At 43.6% G+C, this 22,596-nt stretch overlaps 1 protein-coding gene across 1 annotated transcript in view; it reads left to right on the top strand.

The window, feature by feature from the left end:
* DMXL1 (Dmx like 1) overlaps positions 1 to 22,596 on the top strand; it is a 111,397-nt gene that overhangs the window by 32,782 nt on the left and 56,019 nt on the right. Inside the window, exons 5-18 of the mRNA XM_066603097.1 lie at positions 627 to 759; positions 2,579 to 2,645; positions 5,403 to 5,581; positions 8,236 to 8,425; positions 9,975 to 10,143; positions 11,001 to 11,213; positions 12,998 to 13,254; positions 13,345 to 14,023; positions 14,214 to 14,335; positions 14,462 to 14,551; positions 14,642 to 14,747; positions 17,854 to 17,973; positions 19,520 to 19,744; positions 20,507 to 22,204. Coding sequence (XP_066459194.1) covers positions 627 to 759; positions 2,579 to 2,645; positions 5,403 to 5,581; positions 8,236 to 8,425; positions 9,975 to 10,143; positions 11,001 to 11,213; positions 12,998 to 13,254; positions 13,345 to 14,023; positions 14,214 to 14,335; positions 14,462 to 14,551; positions 14,642 to 14,747; positions 17,854 to 17,973; positions 19,520 to 19,744; positions 20,507 to 22,204 — 4,248 coding nt within the window. The remainder of the gene's footprint in view (positions 1 to 626; positions 760 to 2,578; positions 2,646 to 5,402; positions 5,582 to 8,235; positions 8,426 to 9,974; positions 10,144 to 11,000; positions 11,214 to 12,997; positions 13,255 to 13,344; positions 14,024 to 14,213; positions 14,336 to 14,461; positions 14,552 to 14,641; positions 14,748 to 17,853; positions 17,974 to 19,519; positions 19,745 to 20,506; positions 22,205 to 22,596) is intronic.

Raw genomic sequence — 22,596 nt, forward strand, 5'->3', positions numbered from 1 at the left:
ATCAGCGCTCCCATGGAGAATGACAGCTTGTGGTCCCTGCTGTCGGCTCTCCGGACGAACAATGGGTTTTAAGCTCAACTAAAAATTATCGTTCGGCCGAAAAGCAAACTATGGTAGCATTGACACGCATTTTAAGCGATAATCATTGTGTGTAAATGGGACTTTTTAAGAGGAACCTGTAATCTGTTGTGAGCACCAAAAACTAAGTCATGATGTTCATATGACAGGCCCCGAGGAGTTCAGGCTTTGCATACTTGTCTTGCTGCCCGTTTCTGCGCTGTCACTCATGACAGTTGGCACACAGGCAGTGTGCATTGACTCCTATAGAGAACACATGTGCGTTCACAGCATGTAGAGATAAGTACACTGCACGGAGCATGAGGGAAGCCTGGTAAATTACAAAGAACATCCATGCACTTCTCAGGACATGTCATATGACCACCATGATTTTAAAGGTAATGACCGTATAAACTGGGAGGACTGTATAATGGGAAGATTTGTACTACTTTTATGCTTTGGGGACTCTCCTGTTTCGGGCTTGAAAATATGAATGTAAAGTACTGTGAAGTGAAAGTGGCCTCGGTATTAAAACTTGTACTTGCTAAACAGACTCTGATTAATTTTAGGTACACGGCTGTTAACGGGCTCCAGCAGCCTACAGCTCTGGTCCAATGTCCGGACAGACAAGAACTACAGTGAGGATTCTCAGGAGAAACCAGACACGGATTTTGCCAACTGGACATGCGTCTGGCAATGCAAGTAAGAGCTCCTCGTGTACAAGATCCCTAGTTCCCCACTTATATGCTGAGACATGAAATGGTTATCCACACAAGTGAATAGCGTCAGATTTGCTGCAGCCCCAATGTGCTGCCCTTTACTAATAGTTATTTGTATAGCGCCAACTTATTCCACAGCACTTTCAAGGCACATGGGGAACATGTGCAATAGGAAAATTACAAAAACTACATGTGGTATTCAATTATTTGGAATCAAAGGGGGTTGGGTGATACTGAAGGGACAGGGTGGAGCGAGGGGGAACACAACAATGCAATGATAACATGGGATATACATTTTTTTGGGACACGAACAGGGTGGGGGTAGTACAGGAGGTGTGGGGCAGGAAGTGTACATGATGGGCAAAAGTGGAAAGCCATAGGGAGGGGCAGGGGGCATAATGTGGGGATGGCGGACTAGATCCGGAGGTTTGGTACGCCACTTTGAAGAGGTGCGTCTTTAAGGCACATCTGAAGTTCCGCGCGTTGGGTATTGTCCGGATGTTTTGTGTGTGTGTGTGTCTGTGTGTGTGTCTGTGTGTGTGTCTGTGTCTGAGTCCTATGGGCATCCTCCTTACAATTTGGCAGTTATGTTTGACTATGGAATGTTTCTGTCGTAAAGTATAGTAGAATTACACTTGTTCAGACTCTTTGGAAGTTGGTTAATTTACAGTAATGAATTGACATGGCAGTCTTGTTGCTGAAATTTTTAAGCCTATCCCATCGGGCTTAAAGGAGATGTCCCGCGCCGAAACGGGTTTTTTTTTTTTTTAAACCCCCCCCCCCGTTCGGCGCGAGACAACCCCGATGCAGGGGTTAAAAAAACCACCCGCACAGCGCTTACCTGAATCCCGGCGGTCCGGCGTCTTCATACTCACCTGCTGAAGATGGCCGCCGGGATCCTCTGTCTTCGTGGACCGCAGCTCTTCTGTGCGGTCCACTGCCGATTCCAGCCTCCTGATTGGCTGGAATCGGCACGTGACGGGGCGGAGCTACACGGAGCCGCTCTCTGGCACGAGCGGCTCCATAGAAGACTGCTGAAGACCCGGACTGCGCAAGCGCGGCTAATTTGGCCATCGGAGGCCAAAAATTAGTCGGCACCATGGAGACGAGGACGCTAGCAACGGAGCAGGTAAGTATAAAACTTTTTATAACTTCTGTATGGCTCATAATTAATGCACAATGTATATTACAAAGTGCATTATTATGGCCATACAGAAGTGTATAGACCCACTTGCTGCCTCGGGACAACCCCTTTAAGGGAATATTAACACCAGGTTCATGAAGTTTGACTGAGTTGAGATCTGAGTCACGGAGGTGGGCCATGCTGGTATCTTCCCGCCATCATACAGGCTCTGTCACTCTGCATGCCGCAAATAGGGAAGACAGGCGCCAGTTGTGAATTCACTCTTAGGATACATTCATGCATACCGGACTTTCTTTGGCTGATGTGATGGGGAACTGGATCTAATAAGCATTGTAAACAGTCCCCATAGGGATTTAGTGTTTTTAACATCATTACATTTATAGTACAGTGGATTTTCTTGCGTACAACAACTTGAAACAATAGCTGTCCACGGGGGAGTGTGTTTTTAATTTTTAGGCTTGGAATTCATAGAATACAGAAGGGTTTAAAGGGGTAGTTTGCTTGTTCCTATGCTGAGATCAGCGGTTATCTGGGTGGTGAAATGCTGTTCTTACTTGATAGAAATCTTGTGAATCACTATTGTCGGTTTTCATAAATGTATTCACTTGCTATGAATGTGAAGCTAGATCTCCTCTTCATCAAATCATGTATTTTGCAGAACAGCGTTTTCAGTCCATCTAATGAAGTTTTCCCCAGACGGAGAATTTTTTGCAACAGCTGGAAAGGTGAGCCATTATTTGTTTATAGGATATAAAGCTGTCTTAAGGCCCATTTAGACACAACGATTATCGCTCAAAAGATATTGCTCAAGCGACTTTGAAACTATCATCGTTGTGTAATTTACAGCGTAAGATGGTCGCTCAAGATGAGTGATTACCTTGCTGCATCCAGCTGTTTCCCTGCTCCGAGCGCTGGCTGTTATACAGCCGGGTGCTGGGAGGGAGGATGCAGAAGACAAGCGGGGTGTCCCTGCTTGTCTTCTGTATACAGCTGTTCCCTGCTGGGAGCGCCCCAGCTGTTATACAGCCAATCACTCCCAGCGGAGGATGCAGAAGACTAGCGGGGTGCTCCCGCTTGTCTTCTGCATCCAGATGTTTTCTGCACGGAGCGCCCGGCTGTTATACAGCCAAGCGCTCTGTGTTGGGTATGGAGAACAGAGCTGGACCACTCTATTCTTCATACCCAGCTGTCATCAGGGAGCGGGATACAGCTGAAACAATAGTATCAGCTGTATCCTGCTGTGAATCCCTGATGAGGCTCATCGTTGTTTTTCAGCACGCTGAAAGATGACGATGAGCGACGGGAGAACGAAAACTGCGCAATGTCAGTGCAGTTACACACAGTGATTATCGCTCAAAAGGTGGCTTTTAAGTGAATTTTGAGCGATTAATTGTTGTATCTAAATGGGCCTTTACAAGTATAATGCAGGGCTCTGTGTCATTTATGTGTGTGTGGGGGGGGGAGGGGTATTATTATTATTTTTTAATTACAGTGAAATGGGGAGTCAAGATTGCATTTGATTTGATTTAAAAAAAAATTGAATGTAAAGTTTTCACATTTAGCGCCCTTTTACGCATGCTGATTATGGGGCACAGATGTTCACCCGATCGTTGGACTGTGTAAAGGGATAGTGATCAGCCAAACAAGCGCATGTTGATATGTTAATTTTCTGCAATTGTAAAAATGCTTGCTATTGTACATCTCCTCCACTTCTGAACAGGAAGATGTACAGCCGGCCTGTGGGAGCAAATGATCGTAAAAATGATCGGTTGTCCCCGTAGCAGCAGTTCTCAGTCTTTGTGTAACAAAAGTTAACGAGTTCCAGTTGACTTGCTTGTCAAGTGGTGCTCCTTAAATCTGGCTGAGAGTCGGCCCGTGTAAGCGGCCCTTATTCTACCTTTTAGGAACCAATCCTGGATAGCAAATCCTGTTTTTCCCCACATGCTCATGTCTGTTTGCTTTTCTTGTCTTTGTTCTATTAAACTCCTTATGTAAACAACCTTGTACATTTTCAGTAACCTTTATTTATAGAGGCTCTCTTGGAAAGCAATCTATAGGTAGAGAAATCGCAATATTGAACCAAAATTGTATAAAACTAACCACTGTGAACTTTGTGTTTCTAGTGTATAGTTTACTGCCCCTGACTATCGTCATAACTTAAATAGCCAAAGGGAAAAAATTATAAAAGTTCCAGCGCTCTTAGTGCGGGTGTAAAAGCAATAAGTGGCAGATGGGGTTTAACACTAAATGTAAGGTTAGGCACATGGGCAGAGGAAATACATGTCACCATTACATACTAAATGGGAAACCACTGGGCAACACTGACATGGAAAAGAACTTGAGGATTTTAGTTAACTGTAAGCTTAACTAGAGCAACCAGTGTCAGGCAGCTGCTGCCAAGGCAAATAGGATCATGGGGTGCATGAAAAGAGGTCTAGGGGCACATGATGAGAACATTGTTCTTCCTCTTTACAAGTCATTGGTCAGGTCACACATGGCATATTGTGTAAAGTTTTGGGCACTAATACTCCAGAAGGACATATCGGAGCTAGAAGGAGGTCAAAGGCGGGCAACTAAAGTAATGAATGGAATGGGCGGCCTAAAATACCCGGAGAGGTGATCGAAATTGGGGTTTTTCACTTTAAAAAAAGGCAGCCAAGGGGCGACCTAATAATGTATGCATATCAGGGGACAATACAGAGCTCCCTCCCATGATCTGTTTATACCCAGGACTATGAATGTAACAAGGGGGCGTTCTCTGCGTTTAGAGGAAGAAGGTTTCTACACCACTATAGAAGGGGGGTTCTTTACTGTAAGAGCAGACTATAAACTTTTTTTTAAATCAAATTCGTCTTCACCTCTTCCTTAGAGCATTCCATAGAGGGGCATAGACTCCTTTCTTGAGCGTTACAATATTACATGTTTAATTACTTTTGGTGTAAACGAGTGCAGTGAAAGGCTGATCAGCGTTAAATCATTAGATTATCGTTGATCAGATCTTTAATGCAGACTGCATTGTTCGGTCTAAACAGGCAGTAGTCCGTCTATGAACGACTGCCTGTTCACTGTGAATAGAGGCAGGCGGGCCAGAATGATATCCAGTGCTGTATTTGGAAAAAAGGAGCTATGTTTTTGTAATGCTGGACAACCCCTTTAACATGTTTCTAGATTATACTGTATTCAAAAGTTGAAATAGTTTTTTGCTTCTAAGATGTCTTGGTGATCTGCTATAGTAGCATCAGGAAAGGTTCTCACTGTTGCCCCCAGATCCTTGGGAATTGATGTGACAATTATCTATTGATCACCTTATCAGAGATGCATTTGTAGGGCGCTTGCTTCTGTATGGTTTCTGTGACACTAAAGGCTTAGTGGCTCATTGCTTACAGGATTGGTGTTTTTCAGACTCTTGGACACGGTTCAGTTGTCTTGAGGCTTTGTTTTCATTAATCTCATGCATGTTCTGTATCTGTTTCTTTCCACAGGATGACTGCCTGGTAAAGGTCTGGTACAATACTGAGAGCTGGCACTCCGCTGTCTCCTCTCCAGTTACCACCCCAGAGAAAGAAGGTCAAGGAGAAGTAGATTTTTCTTTTATCTACCTTGCTCATCCTCGAGCAGTAACTGGATTTTCCTGGAGAAAGACTAGTAAATTCATGCCACGGTCAGTGCACCTTTAACATATGATCAGCCATTGCTGTATGTCCTACACACAGGACCTGCATAGGCAATAACCTAATCGGTAGTCAGTCACACTTGTGGTTTGAAATTTCTTAAAGCATTCAGCATAAGATGTTAAAGGGCTTCTGTCATTAGAAAAAAAATCAATACTTACCTATCCCTCCCATGTCAGTCTTCTTACCACATCTTCTCCCCACTGATTATCTTTTGTCTCCTGCAGTCCCCCGAATCATGTTACCTCCAGCCGGCCTATTCTTTCTGTGGCAAAGTGTACATTGCCAGCATTCTCCTTCCTGCAGGTCAGTGTACCCAGTCAGGGAATGCCGGGCTATTGCCGAGACTGCGCATGCTTGCTGTTCTCTGCAATAGTATATGAACTCTCCTGGTGAAGAGTGCAGAGAATGGACGCTCCATAACAAGAGGAAGAGGATCTGGCCGGCTTGTGGTGAGGTGACCTGGGGGACTGGAGAAGATCAGCGAGGAGAGGATTTGGTAAGAAGACTGGGGAGGGATAGGTAAGTATTGTTTTTTTTTGTTTTTTTTTTCTAATGACAAAACCCCTTTAAATCTTTGTGTTTATATCTATTGTATGGGAAAAGAACTTAAACACAAATCGGAGATGTAAAATCTAAGGCCTCCTTCCCACGAACGGATTTACGCCGCGTAATTCGCGGCGAAAACCCGCTGCGTTGCCCGCAGCTATTAGGTTTTATTGAACCTAATAGCACAATGCTCACGATGCGGAATTCCACCGCGGAATTCCGCACCGTGAAATCTCCCGTCGTCACCCGCGACATGCTCTATTTGCCGCGGGTGTACGCGCTGATGGCTTCCATTGCAGTCAATGGAAGCCGTCCGTTCACGCTATCTCCCGCTGTAACACAGCCTGGTCCCCACTGCCTGGTCCCCGGCAGAGCATTGCTTTCTGGACGCAGGGCTTGAAATCCCCGCCTCCAGAAAACACGTGCCTTCAGCCAATCACAGCCATTCAATGGCTGTGATTGGCTGACAGCGTGTGTTAGCCAATCACAGTATTAGCTTTCTGGAGGCGGGGATTTCAAGCCCTGTGTCCAGAAAGCAATGCTCTGCCGGGGACCAGGAGGGAGCGACAGCCTGCAGCAGTGCCGCAGAACGCCGGGGGAGGTGAGTAATGATTTTTTATTTTTATTTTTTTTGCTCCACTGTATTTATTTTGTATTACCGGTGTATAAGACGACCCCCGACTTCAGAGCAGATTTTTCGGGGTTCAAAAGTCGTCGTATACGCCAGTATATACGGTACTTATTCCAATCAATCTATTATCAAAAGCACCCTTCACAGCATTATCCAACACAGTGCCATTCAGTTGTACTCTGCATTCCCTGGTACTGCAGTTTAGCTCCAATCAAGGATCGTCTCCTATTGTTTTGCTGGCCACAAAAAGGACCAAGAGTCCACACCCAGCAAGTGCACAGTAAAGGCGTCGTCTAAGGTGAGGATATCTGTCTGCTTTCTTCCAAACACCGCGTCACCCTTGCCCATAAAATTGTCTGGTATTGCAGCTGAAGTGAATGGGAGCAGAACTGCAATACCAGACACAGCCCACAGACAAGGCTGGCGGTGTGTTTAGAAGAAAGTCGCCAATTTTCTAGCCCTGAATAATACCTTTGATGGGTTTCTTCTGTACCTTTTCCATGCCAAGATTTTGGGACTAAATTAAAACACTGAATGGCACTGAGTGACAAATGTTAGGAGACTGAAGGAAAAAATAATTGAAGAGAACTGAGCACCAATCGTGAGCCGCTATGGTTGTACTAGAGATCACAGTGTCCGTACTGGACGGTTAAACGGTAAAAGCACTACGCTGAAGTTCCGCATAAAGAAACATGGCTACCATCTTCCATAAACTGCTTCATTCCTGTCCATGGGTTTTCTGGTATTGCAGCTCCGCTCCATTGACATGAATGAGGTGTAACCTCAATACCATCAGCATGTGGACAAATGTGCTGCTGGTTATGGAAAAAAGCAGCCATCCTGTCCTTAAATATTTAGCTTTACACGCTGGATATCAGAAGTATAACATATATGTGTATGTGTATATGTATGTTGCAGCAATTTCTGTAATTGAAACTCCACCCAAGTGCATTTTTCTCTGCAATATGTACAGGGTTTTTAATGAACCTCATTCAGATGCATAGAACGTCGTATACATTTTCTCCATCAGATTTGCTACGTGACGGGAGCATTATAAGAACGTCACCCTTTATAATTCTGCCAATTACGTTGTATTTCATGGGTAATTGATTTAATTGAGATTGGTACATTATATTTTGCTGTGCAATCCATTGCTTTAATTTGGATGTGAAGCAGCGATAAGAGCTTTCTCAGTATATACGGTCGGGGAATGACTTCAGCTTCGTCGTGGGCAGGTAGAACAGCAACACTGATGTGTGAAGGGAGAGGCATTCCAGGGCACAGACATTGACACTTATGTAGTTGGGTGGACTATATCACAATGTGACTCTGTATTCGGCTGTGTACTACTCATTCCAGCATGTAAACTGCAGAACTGGTTTATGCATCTTCAGCTTTTTGTTCTTAGAAACCTAAAATTTGACTCCCATACATTAAAAAAGCAACTATTTTTTTTCCTCACAGGGGCTCTGTATGCAATGTTCTTCTCACATGCTGCAAGGACAATGTCTGCCGACTCTGGGCAGAGACCTTGCTGCCCAATGACAGCCTTTTATGTGGAGATGGATTCAGCCAAAAAATAGAGCCAGATGGCTTAAATAATAACTTCAAAAGAAATCCATCAAGTAAGGAGCGTGTGCAAAGTGCACTGGAGGTGAGGACTGCAGTTATGGAAGTCAGGGCGATTGCATGGTTTTATTTAGTTTGCTGCAAATCTATGAACATGTTTTTTGGGGGGCATTTATAGTTGAAAGGGCAAATTTACCTGTAAGTGGACAGATATCAGAAGAGCACATTGGTAAATTTCCACTCTGCTGATACCCATAGTAGTATGATGGCAATATGACTCCAAATCGTATGTCAACCATGCCATACAGAGAACCATTGGGCCTCCTGCACACGGGCTGATTTGCAGTGGGAAATTCGGAGCTGAATTCTGACTCCAGATTCTGCAGCAAATCCAGCCAATGGTATGTTATGAAAAACACGATTTCCTGCCCACGAGCAGAAATCGATTGCGATTCCCCCCCCCCCCCCTCATTCGCGGGGGAGAAATCACAGCATGCTGCAATTTTGTGCGGGCTATGCACGGCCGGCTACCATTGAAGTCAATGGAAGCCGTCCGTCTTGCAGCCATACTGCATACAGCCATACTGCAATTCTAAAATATTTTCAGGCTGTTCGTGAACTTCACCAGTGGCTAGCATGGGGCCCGGGGAGTGGATAAGTGTAAAAACACATCGCCGCACACCCCGTCACCTCCCATTAGAGTACCAGAACTTAGTTCATGCTGGTGTTTCGATTGTGACAGGTTTCCATTAAGCTGAATCTTTCTGAACCGGAATGAATACCCTTTCGTGGGCTTATACATACATACATACATACATACATACATACATACATACATACATACATACATACATACATACATACATACACACACACACACGGATATATGTAATATATTTTTGCCTTATCTTATTAGATTAGAATTTTTTTTGTGCACCTTTTATTGCCAATATTGTCCTAAAATGACTGCTGAGTAACCGAGCAGGGTGATGGGTCTGTTTTAATTCAATGAACAGGATTACTTTGTTGGTACGGAGATTCCAGTAATTGCCACGGTCAGGATACAAAGTGCAATTTACCAGAATATTAAAGCTGTTGTGACTAGTAAGCACTAATGAGTAGTACATAGGGCAGTCCGCTCTTACATGCCATTATCTTTACTACAACTATAACATTAAATCCCATCCCTCGTTAGGCAGCTATAACTCTATATTGGGTGTAGTGCAGCAAGAGGGGTTGTCTGACCTGTATGTTTTGGGCCCTTTTTCGTCCCTCTGCTGCTTACTGTAAACTTATAGTTTCGGGGAGGCTGTTGGTGTGATGTCGGGGATGTGCTGTCGTCCTTGCTGCTCCCTATTCCCTTCCACAGGATGCGATCTTACACATACACTGAAGAGGGGTAATGCAACTACATCTGACTCCCTTTGTAGTAATATTGTATTATTTACTCTAGATTAGATTATTTTTAATGTGTGGCGATCTATGAGCATTTTCAGAGAGCCTACAGTCTACTGGAAGGGGAGGAAGACCCCACTTTCCTCTAGAACATACATTACAAAGTTTCATTCATGTGTAATTAGTACTAGAAGTGTTATATTAAGGACTATAACTATGTTACATATTTTTCTACACAGTTGAATTTGAGGCATTTTCGTAGAGGCAGGAGAAGGTCTTTAGCACTGGTAGCACATACTGGATGTCCTCCTCACCAGCAAGATGCTCATGAGGTTCATCGGAATACACCCTTCCATGGCAATGCACTTTGTCACTTTCACATTGCTGCCAGCATCAATCCAGCCACAGGTATGAAGTACATTGTATGTAGTACCGTTGCAAGCTGTTTTGGATCACCTTTAGAATTGTTCAGGTGTTTTCTGGAGCTCCGATATTGATGACCTGCCTTCTTGAAACAGCTGGTTAATTCTTACAGAAGTCAATGGAAGTGATGCAAACTCTATTATGGAAACAACATTGCTTGCTCTGTTAGGTTGTTTGTATCACTTCCTTTGACTTCTATAGGAATTATGGCAGCAGCATCGCGATGCCGTCTGTTTCCATAATCCCGACCACCACCAGACACTTGGTACAGCCAGGCAATGGAGGCCATAGCCAAAGATAGATGCGAGCCTCACTTCTGAGATCCATGCCTATCTTGTCCATATTCCACAAAAGTCTGAGATGAGTACCTCTTTAATACCCATGGTTCAGCGTTTTTAAAGTGTTTCTGTATTTTGACACTATAATGCAATGACTAAACATCAGGGGCTATACCATTTCTGCCTGCTGAGTTGACAGTTTAATTATTATTACCTTCTATATTCACCTGAATAAGCTACAAACCATAAGTATACAAGATCTGAAACGCGTTAACCGTATTTATAGCGTTCTTATGGATCCTTTGAAATGTAATAAAGCTGTGAATTTTATCTTCTGCTGTGAGTGTTGGACCTTCTATTTTCCTGCTTGTGTATCTGGTATAGGCGGGCACCATTGTGCGCCCCACTCCTTATCATTTAGGATTAATGGACTCTTATTGTCTGTTAATAGTGGAACATGGCATAAAGCTCATCAAAGTTTACTGATGGGTAGATAACCTGCTACAACCTAAGATACTATTATGTTTTTTAGTGATTTCCCCCATGAACATTTTATGCCCACAGACATTCCTCTGCTTCCTTCCATATCATCAATGAGTCTTGGAGACACTGAAGAAAAAAATGGACCTTTTGTTGTACATTGGCTAAATAACAAGGAGTTGCATTTTTCCTTGTCTATGGAAGTCTTCCTTCAACAGCTGAAGAAGAGCTTCGAACAGCAGTCTTCAGACACAAGTACTGAGGAAACAAACCAGGTGGACGGGAATTCAGATGAAGGTTCGTATTTTATAGACAGCAGTACCGCCAGTAATATTCCGAAACTACCATTGAACTTGTACTTGGGGACCATAATATAATACGTTCTACACCGCTCAAAATAGTAACTAAAATAACCAAAACAAAATTAAGCAAAAATAAAAGCACATAGACTGAGGCTAACCTGCCAAGTTTGGCTGTAGAATTTGTGTTATATTGTTATATTGTACATCTTTTTAAAAACAGATGTGTAGTTGTATGTGTTGGGTTACGAAGTAAGGCATTGTAAACATGTATGCATATTCACAGGATATTCTATAAATTCTTGATGGGTATGGGTCTCTGTAGTCTTCATCTGTCAGGTGATCACGTTCTATGACCCAATTCACGTCTGCTGCAGTTGACGGATAGTTCAGTGGATTGTGGTGGCTGTGAGAGTTGGAGAAAGAACCAAGCTGCACTCTCTTGTTGACTCCCACTGATTGTAGTGGTGAAGGCCACAGACAAGTGTAACCTACTCTACAGATGAATGGTAGCCATAGCCCACACAAAGTTGTGGGTCCTGGCACTAAATAACAGGCTTTGGGGGGTGTAAAGTGTTCTTCTTGGACCATTTATGTTGCAAAATGCTGTTAATGGAAGTTCTGGATGATTTACATCATATGTTGCATACTTTCTACTTCTTTTGTCTGTAAGACTAATATAGCTGTATTATATATTGACCTGTATTCATTAAAGGGGTTGGCCACTTTATTACTATTACTTAGCAACTCGTTCTTCGTGCATTTTCTTGAATACCCTCTTGCCCCCTCCCTGCTGAGCCAGGCTCCTAGACCGCTCAGGTGACTCTCCCATCTGTAAGATAGCAGCTTGTGGCGGGGCTTGGGACTTGCATGCCATCATGTCTCCTCCATATAGTACGCCTTTCATCTGCGCATGCTCAGAAATTTGAGTACACTGAGTATTAATGGAGACAGTATTGCCACGTGCTGGTTAGATAATCCTAATAGGCTTCCGTCTTGTGAAGGGAGCCCTATCCGAGTCGTTGTGAGGGAGTGGGGTCTTTAAGAAAATACTGAACCTCAGAAGAAATAAAGATGTGTATTATGGCACTTAATAGAAGGCATCAGTCACACTCCATGCAGAATAGTAGTAATGAACTGGACGATTCCTTACAAGGGCCATATCGGCAAAAGCGCACATTTCCATCCCTGTTCCCCCTCATATGATTGCCTGTCCTATTCTGGAGTTTTTCTCTGTATACTGCAGCCACTTCCATGCAGTTCAGCCTCCTGCCTAATGCTTATCAGACACCATCTTAATGATGATGATGATTTTTTTTCTCACACTTTCGGTTTCAAATCAATCCCATGATGCATCAGCACAGCATTTGCCAGGGACTACACCATTTCTGCCTGCTAATTATCACCTTCTATACTCTCCTAAATAAGCTACAAACTATAAGTATACAGTTGAGAGGATCAGCTGCGATCTCCTTTATTATACCTGTGTGACTGAAGCTGTGTGGTCATCATCAGTAACTGTGATGGGAATGTCTGTGTTTCCCTCTAGGCAGTTTTTGTAGCATCGCACAGATTGAGTAATTGACTAGAAATTTCTGACACAAACTCATGTGATCTCAGTTCTCACCAGCTCAGATCTACATGTCATCTGAGGGGAGGGGTTCAGATAGAAAGAAATAACTAACCAGGGTAACCCATGCCTACTTGCATATACTGGAGGGATAGCTACATAGTGAAAATAACCTAAAAAGTGTCCCTTTAATATTTTTCTCTTTATTTCAGAAAATGATTACATTGCAGAAACCGATACAAAAGTGGCCTCCGAAAAGAAAGAAGTAAATGGTGAAAAGGCTGTCAAAAATTGTTCGTTTGTTTCCTTCCCAACATCTGTTATTGATCATGAAATCGAAGTCCTGCTGTCAGAATGGAACAAGAACCCCGACATGTTGTTTAGCATTCATCCTGTGGATGGCTCTTTACTTGTATGGCATGTTGATTGGTTGGATGAATATCAGCCTGGCATGTTTCGGCAAGTGCAGGTGTGTTCTTACAAAGTTTCCATTTCTTAAGATTGGCAATAAGATGTTTTCAAGTTTTCACAAGTCGTTTTTTTTGTTTTTTTTCCTTAGGTCTCTTTTTCATGTAGAATTCCAGTAGCATTCCCAACTGGAGATGCAAATTCTCTTTGCAGGAGTATTGTGATGTATGCCAGCACAAAAAATGTAGATTTGGCTATTCAACAGGGTAAACAAAAGCCTGCGGGTATTGCACATTCGTCTTCAATGCTAATATCCGCTGGCCAAAATAAATTATCCAGCAGCCTAAAACTGAGCATTTTTACTCCTAATGTCCTGATGATCTCCAAGCATGCTGACGGGTCACTAAATCAGTGGCAGGTGAGCTTTGCTGAGGAATCTGCCTTTTCAACTGTGCTCAGCATTTCTCATAAGTCTCGGTACTGCGGTCATCGGTTTCATCTCAACGACCTAGCCTGCCATTCTGTGCTGCCGCTACTGCTGACGACTTCTCATCACAACTCTCTGCAACCGGTAGAGGACGATGGTGGCAGAGACTTCCATGACTCTTCCACCGGAGATGTTAATGGGAATCAAAATGGAGTGGAAGCAGACACAACCTGGCAAGACCCAGATGCGGTGTACAGTGAACTTATCCTATGGCGGGTGGACCCCGTTGGACCTCTGTCTTTTTCCGGTGGAGTTTCTGAGCTGGCTCGTATTAATTCTCTCCATGTTTCTGCTTTCTCGAATGTTGCTTGGTTGCCAACTCTTATACCAAGCCATTGCTTAGGTGAGCACTTTAACTCATCCCATGTTAAGAATTTGTGCTAGTTACTACTGCCGATTTTCAACTTTTTTTGTAACGTTTATGATGATGATAAAGGTCACAAGGACTTTGGTCAAGTTGTCTTGTAAACCACAAAAGTGAGCTTTATAGTCCTCTGTCTGTAAAACAATGACCTGACTTGTGTGCATTTCAGGAGCATACTGCAATTCCCCGAGTGCATGTTTTGTTGCAAGCGATGGCCAGAATTTAAGGTTATATCAAGCTGTAATTGATGCTAAGAAGCTGCTATGCGAGCTGTCCAACCCAGATATCTCCGTAAGTACTCCGCTGTTCTCATAAATAATTCAGCTTTACTTTAAAGGCATGCAAATATGATGTTTGCCTCAATGCAACATGAAAGTGGCCTTGTGATTTAATACGAGATTTAATATTCTTTTTTAGAAATATGTCGGCGAAGTTTTCAATATCATTAGTCAGCAATCTACTGCTAGACCCGGATGCATTATCGAACTAGATGCCATTACCAGCCTGGTAAGCTTTGATGGCTATACATCAATGTAAACCTCAGACGCCCAATTTTATTTTTGCTGACGTTTATCTTGCTGTAACTCTTGGGTTTAGCATGGAAGAAAAACGCAGCTGTTACACGTCTTTCAAGAAGACTACATACTGGGAAATCTAAAGAAGGCGGGGTCATCTGGAATAAGTGGTCTTCTCTCCGATTCTGGTAGTATGCTTTTTATATTAAGAGTATAAGATATTAGCTAGAGAGCTGGAACTTTCAGTTGCTACCGTGTTTCCCCGAAAGTAAGACAGTGTCTTACTTTCTTTTTATCCCCAAAAGCCAGACTATGTCTTACTTTCGGGGTATGTCTTATAATAAAAAAAAATCATTACTCACCTCCCCCGGCGTTCTGTCGCGCTCCGGCAGGATGTCGCTCGCTCCTCGTCCCCGGCGCAGCATTGCTTTCTGAATGCGGGGCTTGAAATCCCCGCCTCCAAAAAGCTAATACACACGCCGTCAGCCAGTTACAGCCATTCAATGACAGCATTGAATGGCTGTGATTGGCTGAAGACGCACGTGGCTTCAGCCAATCACACTATTCAATGACATCATTGAATGGCTGTGATTGGCTGAAGCCACGTGCGCCTTCAGCCAGTCACAGCCATTCAATGATGTCATTGAATAGTGTGATTGGCTGAAGCCACGTGCGCCTTCAGCCAATCACAGCCATTCAATGATGTCATTGAATAGTGTGATTGGCTGAAGCCACGTGCGCCTTCAGCCAATCACAGCCATTCTGTAACTGGCTGACGGCGTGTGTATTAGCTTTCTGGACGCGGGGATTTCAAGCCCCCGCATTCAGAAAGCAATGCTGCGCCGGGGACGAGGAGCGAGCGACATCCTGCCGGAGCGCGACAGAACGCCAGGGGAGGTGAGTAATCATTTTTTTTTTCTACGGTATGTCTTACTTTCGGGGTACGGCTTACATTGGCCGACCCCCCTGACACCCCCGATACGTCTTACAATCGGGGGTGTCTTACTATCGGGGAAACACGGTAGGATGTTTTAGATGAGTAAAGGCTCTTTTTTCAACGCTGCGTTTACTGCGATTTCAGCAGCGCTGGCATGCGTTATGCCAGCATTTGGCTGTGTTTTCAGCACCGCTGATAACACAGCCAAGGAAGCTGAAAAAAAGAAAATCAAATACTTGCCTAGTAGGCGCCATCTGCCGTCCCTGCAGGCTTCCAGGCACTTGTCTGTGCCTGCAGAGAATCTCTTGCTGGTAATGGGGTTTCAAGACCACGCCTCCAGCAAAAGAGTGCTCTGATTGGCTGAGCCGCGAGCCATTCATTCATTGAATGGCTGTGATTGGTGCATCCAGCGCTGGCATAGCCAATCAGAGCAATCTCTTGCTGAAGGCAGGGTCTTCAAACCCCGTCACTAGCAAAAGATCCTCCGACAAGTGCCCGGAGTGCTGGAAAGCAGCGCCAGGGACCCGATGGCACCAGCATTGGGGAGTATAACTTTTTTTTTTTTGGTAGTACAGCTAGCCCTGTGTTTAGTACTACTCAATACAAAGCACCAATTTGCGCCACATTTTCAGCAGCGCTGCTAACGCTGCCTATTCATTTCAATGGGCAATGCAGGGCTGAAAACGGCCAAAGATATGCATCACTGGTGAAGGCGCTGCGTTTTGATGCTTGTGTGAACAGAAGCATTAAAATGAATGGAAGTCTTGTACAGTGTTTAGCGCAGCACTAAACACTGTAAAAAAAAAAATGTCTGTGTGAGGGAGGCCATTAGGATATGTCAATCTAAGACGTCATCAGTGATGTCCCATAATTAGCAGTTTCTTCTACGTTAGAAGCTCATGTGACTGGTTTACAGGGTGTCAGTGGGCCAGAAGACCCAGTTACGTCGTAGGCTGGATTCCATGGCCCTCCGACACCATAAGGAATGTTCTGCTAAAGTATAGTTTTGGGCGTGGGAGGTCCAAAACTATATTAAAAAGTCTGACAAGCCCATTGATTCCAGATTTTTTCAGACGGTTTCCAACAAAGCATTTGTTTCTGTTTTAAATATGGTAAATAAAAACTGTTGTAATAATTCTAAAGCAAGATGGGAAAAGCTACCAAAACAATTCCTTAAAGGCAACCTTTCAACACGTTTGAGCCCTATAAACTGTTATTTGTCTCAATTATGAGGGAACAGGGAGCTGTTTTAATCATTGGATCCCACATTCCAGCACTGTGTCTTCGCAAAGTTGCCATACAGCTTGACTGTTTTCAGGCGGCTGTGTGCATGAGATGAATGGGAGGGTGCGCACACAGCCAGGCGGAAAGAGTCAAGCTGTGTGCGTGCTGCAACCTTGTATAGAACGCTATTCGCTAAGCACCCCATTCCAACTACTAACATAGTTTATGGGGTTCAAACGTGATGACTGGTTCCCTTTAAAGAGTTTTCTGGGACTCTGGATATTGATGACCTATCCTTATCATAGGTCATCAATAATAATAGATGGGGGTCTGTTGCTTGGATGAGTGCTGCGGCCTCTTCACCACCTACCAGGCACAGTGCCGCACATTTTGTGGCAGTGGCACCTTGTATAGCAGATGAATCTCATTCACATGAACGGAACATAGCTGCTCTCTGGTCATGTGACGTCAGTGGCCCTAAGGGGCAGGGGCAGATTTATAAATTGGTCTTAGTTGCTTGGATTTCATTTTACCACAGCAGAATACTAAATGAAAGCTGTGCTGTGATTGGTCGGTACGGGCATTTTTTCCCTTAGATCGTTTCATAAATTTCCCCCGCGATGTTGATCAGCGGGGGTCCTGAGTAGTGGACCCCCACTGATATTGATGACCTATGCTAAGGAAATCCCTTTTACAGAGGCTGTTCTGCAAAAATAGGTGAGAGACGACCACTGGGCCCTCCAGTGATCACAAGAACAGGGGTTTCTTAATAGTAAATTGGTTACCCCCTTGTCAAGGCAACACAGAAAAAGGTCACTTATGGACGTATATTTCATGTCCAAACCACAAAGCTCTGCATTGTGTAAGATGATATGTGAGAACTGATAAACGGCGGTGCAGGAAATGTGACTTGATCCGCCTGTGGGAAGCAGAGGCATGTGACTGTCTTTCAGGACTGCTATTTTAATCTTGGGTTTTAACGTAGTTGTAGGTCTGGTGATTATTAACAATAATGTCTTTCTGTCGCTGAAATGATTACCATGGCATCACCAGAACATTTGGAGATTTCACCCCTAGTTATTGCAGATGTAATGACCCAAGTTTATTTTATTTTTATTTTTTTTCTGCTATAGAAAACTCTCAAAGCGGATTTTCTGAAAAATTCTACTTGGTGGTGGTTGAATGCACAAAAAACAAGCGCTCGGTGCTGCATATGTGGAAATTACACCTGCAGTCCATCCCGATCTCTTTGGGTATGTTACCTTACTGTATAGCATAACACCCCTGTAGGTCATGGTTATAGGAGCATTTGTACCGCACCAGTCGTCTGGCTGGTGATTAGGATTACGTATGCCAAGAAGTCTTTTGCGTTCACTGTTTTTAGTGGGCGTTTTTAAGACTAAAGGTACTTTTACACAAAGTGATTTATCTCCCAAATCATCGCTTGAAATGGCTGAATCAGACGGTAATCATCCCATAGACATGCGACCACCGACATGGCACTGAGTGAAGAATTGTTCAGCTGTTGGAGTCGTTCGGTTGGTAGCTGACCTAATAACAAAGTGACTGTCAGGCCGTGTAAGCAGTAGCTGCTCAGTAGTTGCATGACTGTTTATTGTGAAGCGAGAGCGAGTGTAACAAGCATCACTCCTCCGTAAAGCGTAGGAGTGATAGTTGGGCGGTAGTCCGTGTGATAGCTGTCGGGCACTTGTGTAAAGGTACCTTAAGTTGCAGTACTTGGCTAAGTGACAATAACCCTTGTGTCAAATATTGGAATAAATAAAAGATTAGACTATGTCTGTAAAACATTGTAGCTTGCTACTATCAAACAGATTGTTCGGGTTCATAAAGTAAAAAAAAAATGCAAGTTATATCCCTGCTGCCATATTTTCTATTTACTTTCTTGTTTTTTTTCCCCATAAAACGTGTTTTCTCCCAGTGCCTACCATGGCTGTGCAGATGTATCAAGGTTTAACTTGATAACATATTGTGACATGTTTTTAGTAACTGAAGAGGTACTGTAAGGGCAAGTGAACAGTCCACTGAACTTAACGATTTAAGTCTCAAGTTAAAGCTTTTGCTCCATGTATATGTATAAAATGTTCAGTCCTGCTGCTCTGTTCTCAGTCCTGAAAACTACACTTTTTCTATAATTTTTCAGTTTTTTTTGGCTCTGTGAAACCATATTCTCCCTTTCTGGGTTCTCGACAATGACTTTCCCTGCATCATTCTTTCTTGCCGTGAGCAAGACTAATCGTGTCCTGCAGAGTGCGGGCACCCACACCAACCTGCCAGCTTGCGTGTTAGCAGCTCAACTACCACAGTTATGCTGCTCTGGCCTTAAAGGATTTCTCAGAGATATGTAAAGTGCAGAACGGGTCCCCCACAGTGTAAAATAAAGCAGCTGATAATCGCTGCTCCCCCACTCCCTGCGTGTCTCCTAGCTGATGTCCTCTTTACAGGCTGCAGTCAGCATGAGCCATCTCCAAACAAACTGCTGCAGCCAACGACTGCGTTCAACGTTTATCACGGAGTGCCGTCCTTGGCTGTAGCAGCAGGTATGCAGGACAGCGCAGGCGACTGCAGCGTGTAAACAAATAACACATCGGAGACCGGAGCGGGGACAATTGGGGAGCAGTGGGTATCGGCTGCTTTGTTGTCTTACACCATGTGGAACCAGTTAAGATGTACTTTACATAACTCGGACAACCCCTATAATGATGCAACTCGCTCTGTGCTTTAAATTTTGTGTTGCTAATCTATTTACACTATTAACTCGTCCAATATTCTATTTTACAGAGGAAAAATCTGTCTCTGGATCGTCCGAAAATAATTCACAAAGAGATGAATCTTTCAGTTCTGCTGCAGGAGAAAAAATTCAATCTCCACTAACTCAAAGATACCAGACCTGTAAAGCAAATTTGCAAAGTGCTAGCAAGATGTCCCTTTCATCAGAGCTTGTGTATAGCAAAGAAATAAATTTGCCTGATGGGGTGGAAGTAATTAGCGTGAAGCCATCTGCAGGTACTTAACATTGCTTTTGATAAAAAGAGGGAACCATCCAGTGTGGTACATGTAAGTCGTTTGTACAAACAGTCCTGTAAGGGGATAGATATGGCTTTTCTTCCTCACACACCGTGCAAGTTCTGGATGGCTAAGCATCAAGGACCAGTAGTGATCACGTCAGTGATAATGCGTGATGTGCCCTGTGCCATAACACAAGTTGCTCACCCAGTCTAGACTGACTGTTAGACTGTTTTTGACTACTTTTAGGCTATGCCTAGATGGCGACTTTGGTCGCAAGACCGCAAGACTCAGAAAAGTTGCGCAAACAAAAGATTTGTGCGACTTTCTCGTGTGCTTGTATTAGAGCTGCGATTTGGTGGTTAAAGTTCTAGCCAAATTGAATTTTGATTGGTGGCGGTTTGGTTACTAAGAACCTTAATGGTCTCTAAAACCAGTATACAAGACCTTTTGTGCCTCATCATATCACTAAGATATGCAAAGCCAATCTGTTGCAACTGGTCTATCCACCAAAGAAAGCCATGGCAAGGTCGATGACTCCTATTTCTTTTCCGTGTAGAGCCAGCCATAGAACAGAAGGGACACAAGTGCTTGACTCTACATTTTCCAGTTCAAGCTGTGAAATATTGTTTTTATATAACATTTACTGCTTAGGGCTCCTTAGAATCTGGTCAAGATCAATGAAAAAACTATGCATAAAATGTTCCCAAATGTAGAACATGTCCATTTATTAACCACAATGTTTCCTTTATTTCTTTGTAGGGCTCCTCAGCTCGTCTTCGATATACCCAGTGTGTAACGCTCCTTACCTACTAGCAACTTCTTGCTCTGATGGTAAAGTGCGATTCTGGAGGTGCTCAGTGGATTCCGACCTTTCACTTTCTCCATCTGACCCAGAGAATAGCATAGTATACTCATGGGAAGAATGGCCTTTGTTAAATGAGGATGGTTTACAAAATAGCACTGTGAGTGTACCCGGTAGGCCGATAGAAGTAAGCTGTGCCCATACCAACTGCCTGGCCGTAGCCTTCAAGCAAACGCCAAATAAAACCAGCAACTCCTCTCATGAATTTCTGATGCATGTGAGCATCTTTGAATGTGAATCCACTGGCGGCTCCTGTTGGATTCTAGAACAGACTATTCATTTGGGTGAACTAAGCACAATGTTAGAGACTGGAATTAGTATTGACAATAATCTCGTAGCTTACAATAAGCAAGATGTCTTTTTATCTTCCAACAAGCAGCTTCAAACGAGCACAAAACACTTGGTTCATTTGGCCTGGATGTCCAGGGAGGATGGTTCACATATATTAACCATTGGCATCGGTTGCAAACTGCTTATGTATGGGCAGGTTGCAAGAAAAATACCAGAACACACTTGTAAGGAAGACTTTGCACTGCAGCTCTGGGATACTGCCAAAAACACGTCTCAGCCTAGGTTTGTACTGTTGAGATCTGTAGATCTAGTGTCTTCTGTGGAAGGGTCCCTTCCTTTACCCGTGTCGTTGTCTTGGGTTCGGGATGGTATCCTTGTTGTCGGGATGGACTGTGAAATGCATGTGTATTCCCAGTGGCAGCCTTTTTCTAAACAGGATTCCTCCAGCACAGATTCTTATAATGGAAGCACCCCATCTATCACAAATTTAGTAAAGCAAAGCCAATCTGTTGCATCCGGTCTGTATCCACCAAAGAAAGCCATGACAAGGTCGATGACTAGCTTAGCACAAAAACTTATGGGAAAGAAAACGGCATATGATCTCCCTGTGGAGATGGAAGACTTCGGACTTTTTGAAGCTGCTCACGCTTTATTTCCAATTTTACCTCAATATCATCCTTTGCAATTGTTAGAATTAATGGATCTGGGAAAAGTGCGCAGAGCGAAAGCTATCCTTTCTCACTTAGTAAAATGCATTGCAGGGGAAGTGGTTTCTATTAATGACAATGAACCCAACCAGGAGCGCAGGCTCCGATCACTCTCTATTAGTGCCAGTGGAAGCACTTCTCGAGATCCCAAAACGTTTAGCAAGCCAGAGACGGCGGATTACACAGAAATTGACTCTGTACCACCTCTGCCATTGTATGCACTCCTTGCTGCTGATGAAGACTCCTCTTTTACTTCCATGGTAGAGAAATCCAGCAATAACAGCAATTCCAACAAGCAGACTGATTGTAATGGAAAGGGTGAGAACTATGATGAGCTCTTCCAGGTTCCTACTGTGAGCAATGATGACTTTACAGCCTTGGACGCCGAAGAAGAAAACCCAAAGCCTCAAGTCATCGACCTTTCTCAGTACAACCCCACCTATTTTGGTCCAGAACATTCGAAGGTTTTATCAAGACATTTGCTCCATTCTAGCTTACCTGGCTTGACCCGCATTGAACAGATGTCTCTGATGGCTCTGGCAGATACTATTGCCACAACAAGTACAGACATTGGAGAAAGCAGAGACCGTAGTCAAGGTATTTAACCTGTCCTGTCTGGATTATGTGTTCAACGGTTTGTCTTTTTAGTTTATTTGGGTTTTTCTTTTACATTACTTTCCAAATTTTTACAGATATGCAAAAGAACGGTGCAGAAGTAAAGCTGATTCATTCATCCATGAGTTGACGTATAATAGCTAGAATGACTGAAAATATAGAACTCTCAAGTTTTTAATGCACGTTACAGATGTTCGATGTTTGCAACAGTCAAGTCGGTACTCCAGTTCGGCCCTGACGTGTCCCAGCATATCATCTGTTATCAATTCCACAACAGTGGATGTGCGTTTTTAGGTCCTCTCTTGTCATCAACGGTGACCACATCGAACATCAATAAGGTGCATTGAAAGCTTGAAGAGGTTGATCTTTCTTTG

The sequence above is a fragment of the Eleutherodactylus coqui genome, chromosome 5 (genome assembly GCF_035609145.1).
Source record: "Eleutherodactylus coqui strain aEleCoq1 chromosome 5, aEleCoq1.hap1, whole genome shotgun sequence".
Lineage (NCBI taxonomy): Eukaryota > Metazoa > Chordata > Amphibia > Anura > Eleutherodactylidae > Eleutherodactylus > Eleutherodactylus coqui.